The 10,500-nt window shown below is 47.0% G+C and overlaps 1 protein-coding gene across 1 annotated transcript in view; it reads left to right on the top strand.

Annotated features, from left to right (window-relative positions):
- Positions 1-2,744: 2,744 nt before the first annotated feature.
- The window catches only part of Chaf1a (chromatin assembly factor 1 subunit A), a 29,550-nt gene continuing 21,794 nt past the window's right edge, over positions 2,745-10,500 (top strand). The window contains exons 1-3 of the mRNA XM_048341939.1: positions 2,745-2,950; positions 5,609-5,659; positions 7,005-7,876. Coding sequence (XP_048197896.1) covers positions 2,899-2,950; positions 5,609-5,659; positions 7,005-7,876 — 975 coding nt within the window. The 5' untranslated portion in view covers positions 2,745-2,898. The remainder of the gene's footprint in view (positions 2,951-5,608; positions 5,660-7,004; positions 7,877-10,500) is intronic.

Raw genomic sequence — 10,500 nt, 5'->3', positions numbered from 1 at the left:
AGGCGAGCACTTCACTACTAGACCATATTCTCAGCCCCAGGAAGTTACTTATCTGTAATCCATTTCCGGGAGGGGTCCAGGAAAGGGGAGGCAGAGCTCAGGTTTAACAATTCTAGCCAGGCTCAGGTGGCTTAAGGCTGTAACCCTAGCTACTTAGGAAGCTGAGATATGAGGATCGTGGTTGGAAGCCAGCTCTGGCAGGAAAGTCCATGAGACTCTTCCAGCTAACCATAATAGGCCAGAAGTGGAGCTGTGGTTCAAGAGGTAGAGAGGTAGCCTTGACAGTATCCTGACCCTGAGGTCAAGCCTCAGGCCACAAAAGAAAATGAAAGCCCCTGTTGCTCAAATCTGGAGGGTGTGACTCGGTCTGGTATCTCACCTTTAAGTTCCCCTCCAGGTGGTCATCGGGAAACTCAGAATAAATGGTACTCTCCCGGGGTCCAAACCGTCCTAATGGGAGCTACCAACCCTACAAGAGCAAGTCCACTGACCTGTCTTCCTCTGATCTGTTCTTATAAGATGTACTTAGTAGTAGAGAGTTTGCCATGCATACTTGAAGCTCTGGGTTCAGTCCTTAGCACCCCATAAACAGAAAAAGCTGGAAGTGGTGCTGTGGCTCAAGCGGTAGAGTGCTAGCATTGAGCAAAAAGGAAGGCAGGGGCAGTGCTCAGGCCCTGAGTTCAAGTCCCAGGAATGGCAAAAAAAAAAGATGTGTAATCTTACTTGCTCTTCTCCACTTAGAATGCAACCTCCTTCAAAAATCTCCCAAGGTTGATACATGTTAACTGATAATAAATTTTGTATCAGTTGTTTTGGAGTTTTTCTTAATGTATAGATGAATGAGGAATAAATAATGAATTGAGGAGTAAATGAATCAAAAATAGAAATGGGGCTGGGGATATGGCCTAGTGGCAAGAGTGCTTGCCTTGTATACATGAAGCCCTGGGTTCGATTCCCCAGCACCACATATACAGAAAATGGCCAGAAGTGGCGCTGTGGCTCAAGTGGCAGAGTGCTAGCCTTGAGCAAAAAGAAGCCAGGGACAGTGTTCAGGCCCTGAGTTCAAGGCCCAGGACTGGCCAAAAAAAGAAAAAAGAAACAAGAAAATGGCTACAATGAGGGCTGGGAATATGGCCTAATGGTAAAGTGCTCACCTCATATACATGAAGCCCTGGGTTCAATTCCTTGGCACCACATATGTAGAAAAAAGCCAGAAGTGGCACTGTGGCTCAAGAGGTAGAGTGCTAGCCTTGAGCAAAAAGAAGCCAGGGACAGTGCTCAGGCCCTGAGTCCATACCCCAGGACTGGCAACAAAAACAAAACAAATAAAAGAAATCTGCTGTCAATGTAATTGTTTCTTTTTTTAAAAAAAGAAAATGGCTACAATGGAAGTGCTTGAAATGAAACATCAGTGATGAAACTGCTAACAGGTTGGGGTGATTTTCTGAAGTAGAAAACTGCTGGAAGTTTCCAAATGAATCAATAGAAAGTAGTGGAGTAATCAAAGGTTTGGTTCAGAATACTTACATCCCCACATCACTCCCTAAGATAATGATGTAGTAATTATGAATATTTTGAATTACGAAGTTTGTCTGATTTTTCATTATTTTTTTGAGTCTAGTACTGGGAATTGTCCCTTAGCTTTTTCTGTTCAAGACTGGTGCTCTTCCATTTGAACCACAGCTCCACTTCAGGGTTTAGGGTGGTTTGGCCAGGGCTGGCTTCGAACTGTGATCCTCAAATCTGAGCCTCCTGAGCTGAGTCATCGGGATTACAGGAATGAGCCACCAGTGCCCATGATCTACACAACGTCATCAAATAACATTTATGCAGTCAATATTTTTGAGCTTCCTTGGCTCAGTCATTGCTCCAGTAATTGACAGGTCCTAGTGATGAATGATTCTTGTCGTTATTAACGACAAAATAAACATCATAAGCTGCATTTTTCTCCATAAGGAAGAAGTGCTGTAAATACTTGATGTTGAAGGTGGAGGAAAAAAATGTGTCGATTTATCTGAAAAATGGTAGAAACCGAGCAAGAATAGAGCTCCCTTCAGAAGAAACACACACGTCCCAAAGTCTTGAATTTAAAAATGAAAGAAACATCCTTTTCATTCATTCCCTCTCAGTGTATTTAGAGCTCGATCCAGACTCCCGTAGTGGGGCCGGCAAGATGGTTCACTTCTGCAATGCCAGCTAACCTGGGCTTTAACGGAGGGCGGCAATTGGAGGCTGGATCCCAGCAAAAAGCAGGAAATCCTATCTAAAAAATAAAAGAAAAAAGGCTGTGGACGGGGCTACCGTGGTAGAGTGCCTACATGGAAGAGCTAGACTCTCCAATCTCAATATTGCCAAAAGTAATTCGTAATTCCGATGTCTGTAGCTACATTCAGCAAATACCTAATTAGGAGAAACTCAAAACTTCAAAGTTCTCACCTAAACCAGTTTTGCGTCGTTCGTGACGCAAAAGGCAAGTCCCGCCTTCTTTAATCCCACGCGCTCAGCCAATCGGAGTCCCGAGCTCTCAGAGAGACAGCTGTTATCCCCAATCGTAGGGGTTATCCTCCCAGCCAATGACGAGCTGACGAAAGCCTCTTCTCCCACCCCCCCCACTCCAGCCCCGCCCGCGAAAATATCAATAGAGGAGCCGAGGGAGGGATGAGAGGAACAGCTCTCGCGAGGATGCTTCCGGCGGTACTCTGAACCCCAAACGCGATATCACGTGACGTCGTCTCGCCCAATCGGCGCGCGGGCTGCGGGGGTCGCCACGGTTCCCGCCAAATACGAGCGCGGTGGCCGCGGCAACAGCGGCGCGGGCGGGAGGGCGAGCAACAGCGGCCGCCGGAGTGGAGCCCGCCTCTCCGCCGCTTGAAGAGAGCTCGAACCCCCGCCGCAACGATGCTGGAAGAGCCGGAGTGCGGCGCGCCGGGCCCCAGGACAGCGGCCACAGGTCGGTTCCGGTCAGGACTTAGGGGAAGGGGCGGCGCGGCCTGTGCGGACCGAGGTGGCGGTTGGGGTAGATCGAGCCTCCAGGCCTGCTGTTCGGCGCCGGGCATTCCATGCCGGGAGCTTTGGGGTCCGGACCAGAGGCTCCGCGCGACCCGCCGGGCGCCCTCCCTGGCGTCATTGTTGCCGCCTCGACCACATACGTGCATAAGTATACGCATATACGTATATTTTCTTTTTTGTTTCCGGAGCATTTGCGTCCTTTCGTCCTTCCCCAGCCCTCTGGCGGCTGACGGGGCCTAGATGGGAAACAGTCCCCAGAAGGTTACAAAGTGTTATTTGTGTCCCCAGAGCATCTTGGACCTTGCAGCAGGAGGGGAAACTGAGGCCCGAAGTCTCTGGGTTTAGGGGTCAGGACAAGGCCAAATGAGAGGTTTGGGGGATTGGGGACGGCCAAGGAGCTAGGACTCCGTATTCTTGTTCCTATCTGATGCGCATGGTGTCTTTCTCCTCTCTGCATCTTGCAGGAGAGAGGAGTCTTTCTAGCACCCCCAGAATGCGAGGTGGCCAGCCAAAGAAATCCAGACCGTTCCCCACATCCTCAACTCCGTCCCCGAGTCCATCGTTCCCCTTCCTCCCAATCTTGCCGCATTTCTTGGTACCTAATCATATGTATGCTTGTTGAATGAATGGGTGGATGGTAGTAAAATCAAATCGTCGAGTACGGGGTTCCTCGGTCTCAGCACTACTGACATTTGGGGTTGGATTTGGCCTTTTCGGGTGCTGAGCTGCATCCCTGACCTCCACCGTCTCTCCGTGCGAGTAGCAACCCGTCCTCTACGGTTGTAAAAAACCAAAATGTCCCCCAGGTGTGGCCAAGTATGCCTGGAGATAGCTGGGGGATCCCTGCCCTCCCCTTTGAGAACTAATACTTGGGCTTTACAGATACGTACTTAATAGAAATGAATTTGGACGAACTTGTTGTCAGGAGCTGGAATTAAAAATTAGAAAAGGCAATCGCCACTTGCTATGACTATCCATTCATAGAAAGATGAGTTTCAGTGTTTCCACTGGGAAGGGTGTGATCTCAGAAGGAAGAATATTCTATTCCTTCAGTGTGGTATATACTTACTTATATGCTTTTTCCTGGAAGGATTTCCTCATATCAGTCTGGCGCTCCACTTTTCTGGGGCTCAGGTCTTTTCTATTTCCCTTGCATGAACACCTAGAACCATGCCATGCAAATAAGCCCTTGTTGGTTGTTCTGAAGATAAGCTTTGGTTTTTTGTTTTGTTTTTGCCAGTCTTGGGGCTTGGGACTCTCTGGGCCTAAGCACTGTCCCTGGCTTCTTTCTGCTCAAGGCTAGCACTCTGCCTCTTGAGCTACAGCACCACTTGTGGCTCTTTCTGTTTATGTGGTGCTGGTGAATTGAACCCTGGGCTTCCTGCATGCTAGGCAAGCATTCTACCGCCAAGCCACACTCCCAGCCCTGAAGTTAAGTTTTAAAATGACTAAAGCCACAGAGTGAATGTTGATAGGGGGGAAACATCCATATTTTTAAATTTGAGTTTATTGTCATGTACAGAGTCCATTTTTTTGTAACTGAAAACCTGGGAATTAAATGTCTTCCTTTCCATGAAAAGAGTAGAAAGGAAATGTGAACCAAGCTCAGTGCTCAGAGCTGAGGAAGCATGGGCAGTTTCAGCTATAGACTGCTGAATTTTTTTTTTTAATGGTAGCTCAAGTCTGATTTTCATGGAGCTTTTAGAAAATATATTCACAACCCTCTTAAAATAAACCAACCTAGATTTTTTTCTAAGACAGATTGCCTGGCAGGTGTGAATTTCTAAACTTTAACTACTCAAAAATATTTATCCAAAGACTCAATTCTATTTATGGTCAGCTCTGCATCAACTCTGATATTTTTAGATGTTCTTCTTGATTTTTATTTTTTGGTACAGGATATATTTTCCCTTACCGTGTCTTGACAGTGCATCAGCTCCAGCTCCAGCAGCTTAGAGAACAACTGACATTGCGTGCTTTTTATGCACTTCTTTAAACAAGAAGATGAATCCTTTTCTGATTTTGTAGATTTGGTGGTAATATGGGAGGGAATTGAGTTGAAGAAGAATGGAGGGGTCTTATTTCTGAAAAGGCTAATTGGATGTCTTCTCTAAGGTCTATCTTTCCTAATTCCACTTCTTATGGTTCTTGTTACTGTATCATTCATTGACTTGCTGGTAAATTCCACAACTTGAGCCTAGTGTTCTTATCTAGGTGCAGTGTGGAACTGCTTGACACAGCTGGCTTTGGGGGCTGTGGCAGGGAGACAAGCACATAATAGAAACATTTCAGAGTGAATGCCATAAAGAAAATGAATTGAGGTATGGTTGTATTTAGGGGTCAACCTATCAGCATTTTGGAGACAAATAGTTCTTTGTAGTGTGGAATGATAACTCGTTCGCCTTTTACAACTGGAGGTGAGTAGCATCCCTGGAGCCTTCTGCCATCATAACAAACAAACCAGCAGACATTGCCAGATATTCTGGGGCAGGGGAAGGGGACAGAATCACCCCTACCAAAGAATCACTTTGCAGGTAGTTGGGTCTTTATGTAGCATTTCTAACTCTTAGTAACTTAGCTTTCACATCTTTATTTATAGCCATGGATTGCAAAGACAGACCAGCTTTCCCAGTTAAGAAGTTAATACAAGGTAACTTAACTCTCTGGGCATGAGTCATGTTGTATCTAATTTATATCTTTCATTGTCTCCTGTGGGAGTTCCTAGTAGAAGCATGGGGGGGGGAGGTTGGGAGGGACAGCCAAAATGTTTGTTACCAAAAGTGCTTCAGGCGGCACTTAAAAAAAATTTTTTTTAGGGGCTGGGGATATGGCCTAGTGGCGAGAGAGCTTGCCTCGTATACATGAGGCTCTGGGTTCGATTCCCCAGCACCACATATACAGAAAACGGCCAGAAGTGGCGCTGTGGCTCAAGTGGCAGAGTGCTAGCCTTGAGCAAAAAGGAAGCCAGGGACAGTGCTCAGGCCCTGAGTCCAAGGCCCAGGACTGGCCAAAAAAAAAAAAAAAATTTTTTTTTTAAGTATTTTATTTGCATGTACGTAGTGAGTTACCTTAGGGCTGGAACCTGACTTTAAATGTGACATTTGTCGGATATACCTTATCCATCTAACCTGAAGGTGATTTTATTCTAAACAAAAATTTCTTAATACCAGAGCTTGAACGCAAACTGGGTGTTGCTGTGATCCACCAGTTCATTCTTTTGTTTTTAAAAACAGTTTTATTATGTAGCCCAGGCTGGTCTGGTGCTTCCAACTCAACTTCTCCATTGTTGGGATTATAGCCATGTACCACCACACCTAGTTGAGTTTTGTTATTGACAATGTTGTTAGTTTTAATTAAGACAATATATTTCGGGGCACTAGAGGTGAAATTCGAAAAGCACTCTACCACTGAGCACATCTCCAGTATACTATAGCTCCATTTCAGTCTTACAAAAGTTTTTTCCCTGCCTTGCTCTGGTGGCTCATTCTTGTAATCCTAGCTACTCTGGAGGCAGAGATCTGAGCATTGTGTTTCAAAGCCAAACCAGGCAGGAAAGTCTGTGAGACTCTTATCTGCAATGAACCACCAGAATACCAGGAGTAGCACTATGACTCAAAGTGGTAGAGTGCTGGCCTTGAGCAAAGAGCTCAGGGACAGTGCCCAGGCCCAGAGTTCAAGCCCCAGGACTAGTTTTAAAAAAAATGGGGGCTGGGAATATGGCCTAGTGGCAAGAGTGCTTGCCTCACATATATGAAGCCCTGGGGTCAGTTCCTCAGCACCACATGTATAGAAAAGGCAGAAATGGCACTGTGGTGGTAGAGTGCTAGCCTTGAGCAAAAAGAAGCCAGGGACAGTGCTCAAGCCCCATGACTGGCAAAAAAAAATCCCCAAAGTCCAGCAAGGTAGATAACATCCAGTCAACAGACTATTCTATTATATTATTCTCTGACCCTTTCATTAAAAAGCCTGTCTTTTTTCCCCCCTGTTGGGTTCAGCCCGCCTGCCATTCAAACGCCTGAATCTTGTGCCCAAGGAGAAAGCCGAGAATGAGCCAGACAACCTAAGACACCCTCAGAGCATTTCTGTGGGTGGCAAAGTCCCCCATCTGGAACCCTCATTGGATAACTTGGAGAGTGACTGTCATGTGGTTTCTGACCTAAACTTCAGACCCAAACTGGTCAATGGGAAGGGTCCATTAGATAACTTCTTAAGAAATAGAATCAAAACCAGCATTGCCCAGAATGTGGTCATCATCGACTTGACAGAGGATTCAAATGACCAGACAGACATTGCCATGGACCACAGTGAACTCCCCCCTGAAGCCTCCCTCTCCAGGGAGACTGTTAATGGGATCAGAGAAGGCAGAGACGAGCAGAGGCCATCAGAGGTAAACACTCATCACAAGGAGTCCGTGTCTCCTGAAAAGTCCCTTTCAGACAGTCCTTGTAAAATGGAGAATCCTGCCAGCCCAGGAGGCCCTGAGGGAAAGGGCAGCTCCCAGGAAACCTTGTCACCGAGCTCTCCCAAGCTGACAGAGGATCTGCCACCATGTCCCCCCAAAAAGCCAGACGGCTGGAGTGAGGCCAGGGGCATCCTGTTCAAGGGGAAGATGCCCTTGGTGATCTTACAGGACATCTTGGCTTTGAAATCCCCTCCATCCTCCTCTCCTCCCACTATACCCCTGGATAAGAGCGCAACCTTAGAGAGTGATGTGTTGGAATCCAGCCCTGAAGAAGACTCTGTCCTCAGTCACTCGTCCCTGAGCTCATCCTCTCCCACCAGCTCTCCTGAGGGCCGGGTTGCTCCTGAGAAACAACATGACATCAGGGCCAGTCCTGCCCTTCCCTCCACACCATCCACCTGCAGAGTAAGTATCCCACAGAACCCCTGCTCACATGCTGATAGGTCATGGGTACCTTCCTTTCTAACCAGGTAACCCACATGGTTAGCGCATAGAACAGGGCCACAGAGGGGTGACTTTGTAACAACAGAGAAGTCTTTCTGAGGAAGTCAGTGTGTGGCTCAAGTGGTAGAGCTCCTGGCTTGAGTGGAAAAGCCAAGCAAAAGTGTGAGGCCATAACTGGCACACAAAAAATAAGATAGCAGAAATCTTTCTGAGACTGAATACCATAAAGTAAGCCAGATGTGGTATTGTACACTTATAATTCCAGCAGTTGGGCCGTAAAAGCAGAAGGATCTCTAACTGGAGGTCAGCTTGAATTACACAGCTAGACCCCATCTCAAAAGCAAGAACTATAAATGCCGTTGTGTGTGGTGTGATCCAGAGGGCGTTGGTTATTCTACAGGGGGCTGAGTGTCTTCAGGGAGAGAGTCTCCAAGCTTCATTCATCACTGACTCCTAATTAATAGTGATTGCCAACATAGCTCTTCGGGAGAATAAAGAGCTGCAGCAGGCCCCTGTCACCCTCACGTCGCATTGTGCCTTCCTGTTCCCTGTATAGATGAGTTAGGGTGTCAGTGGTAAAGATCGCCAAGCATTGGTGAAGCAACAACACCATAGGATAAGAGGGACTTCTGTTGGGTTGGCCTTGATATCATGCAGCCATCTCAAAGCCTCCCCAGCCAAGCATGAGCAATAGAAGGAGAAACCCGGAGCCATTATATAAGACCCCAGGAGGCTGACATTTAAATAATGTGTTTTTAGCTGGGTGTGGTGGTACACACCCAGCTGGGTATAATGTAATCTCAGCACTCTGGAGCCAACACTGGAGAATTGCCAATCTGAGGTCAGCCTGGATGACACAGAGAGGTCTTGGCTCAAAAAGCCAGGTGCTGGGCTTGGGATATAGCCTAGCGGCAAGAGTGCCTGCCTCGGATACACAAGGCCATAGGTTCGATTCCCCAGCACCACATATACAGAAAACGGCCAGAAGCGGCGCTGTGGCTCAAGTGGCAGAGTGCTAGCCTTGAGCGGGAAGAAGCCAGGGACAGTGCTCAGGCCCTGAGTCCAAGGCCCAGGACTGGCAAAAAAAAAAAAAAAAAAAAGCCAGGTGCTTGCAGCTCATGCCTAGTATCCTTGCTACTCAGGAGGCAGCAATTGGGAGAAATGTAGGTCAAGCAAAAATGTACATCTCAACAGAAGTTGCACAAGGTGGCATGCACCTGTCATCCTAGCTACAGCAGAAAGTATAGAACCCCGTCCAGGCCAGCTGAGTCAAAAAGCCAGGTCACATCTCAAAAAATAACCACCAGAGCATCTTGCCATTGGATAGCCAATATATGCAAACAAATAAAAGAAAGCAGAGCAAAAGAAGGCAGAGGGTTGCTTCAATCAGTAGAGTACATTCCTAGCAAGCACACAGCCTTGATTTTTTTTTTTTTTAATAAAAGCCCTTGTATGGGCTGGGAATGTGGCTTAGTGGTAGAGTGCTTGCCTAGCATACATGAAGCCCTGGGTTCCATTCCTCAGTACCACATATATAGAAAAGGCCAGAAGTGGCACTGTGGCTCCAGAGGAAGAGTGCTTACCTTGAGCAAAAAGAAGACAGGGACAGGGCTCAGGCGCTTAGTCCCAAGCCCCAGGACTGGCAAAAAAAAAAGGGGGGGGGTGGAGCCCTTGTACAACCAAACTACAATAAAACTGTTTCTGGCTAGGTGCTTAGTGGCTCACACCTACATTCATAGTAGCTGCTCTGGAGGCTGACAATCGAGGATCAAAGCCAGCCTATGCAGGAAAGTCTGTGAGTCTCTCATCTCCAGTTAACCACCAGAAAACAGGAAGTGGCTCTAGTGGTAGAGCACTAGCCTTGAGCTAAAGAGCCCAGGGACAGCACCCAGGCCCAAAGTTCAAGTCCCACAACCAGCAACAACAACAAAACTTTCTGTCATGCTGTAAGCATCCCTTAGCCCAAAATGCTTGGGACCAGAAGTGATTAGGATCTTGGAATATTTGTATGTACTTAATGAAATACCTTGAGGATAAGCTCAAGTCTAAACATGTGTTAGGGAAGAGGTGTGTGCATGCTGATTACTAGAGCTTGAACTCTGAGCCTAGGCACTATCCCTTAGCTTTTTTACACAAGGCTAGTGCTCTATCACTTGCCATAGCTTCACTTCTGGCTTTTTGATGGTTAGTTGTAGGTAAGAGTCTCACAGAATTTCCTGACAGGGCTAGCTCCAAAGCTTGATCGTCAGATCTCAGCCTCTTGAATAGCTAGGATTACAACTGCCAGCCACCAGTGCTCAGTTAGGCACATTTGTATGCAGACACTTGGTGGTTCTGGGGATGGAACCTGTGTCCTGGTGCATGCTAGGCCAGGGCTCACCACTAAGCTACTCTCCTGCTTCCTGGGCACTGTGTAAACATAGCCCAAAGGTAATTTTCTCTATGTTCATGAACCTGGCTTTTGACTGAGTTCTGTCACATAAGGTCAGGTGTGGAATCTTCCACTTGTACCATCATTTTGGGTTTCTGGTGGTAGGTCAACTATGCTCAGCCTTTATTGGTAGCTGATCAGCACAGTGGTGAAC

This window comes from Perognathus longimembris, chromosome 3, assembly GCF_023159225.1.
Source record: "Perognathus longimembris pacificus isolate PPM17 chromosome 3, ASM2315922v1, whole genome shotgun sequence".
NCBI classification, from domain to species: Eukaryota; Metazoa; Chordata; class Mammalia; order Rodentia; family Heteromyidae; genus Perognathus; species Perognathus longimembris.
This window is presented reverse-complemented; position numbering and strand designations above follow the sequence as displayed.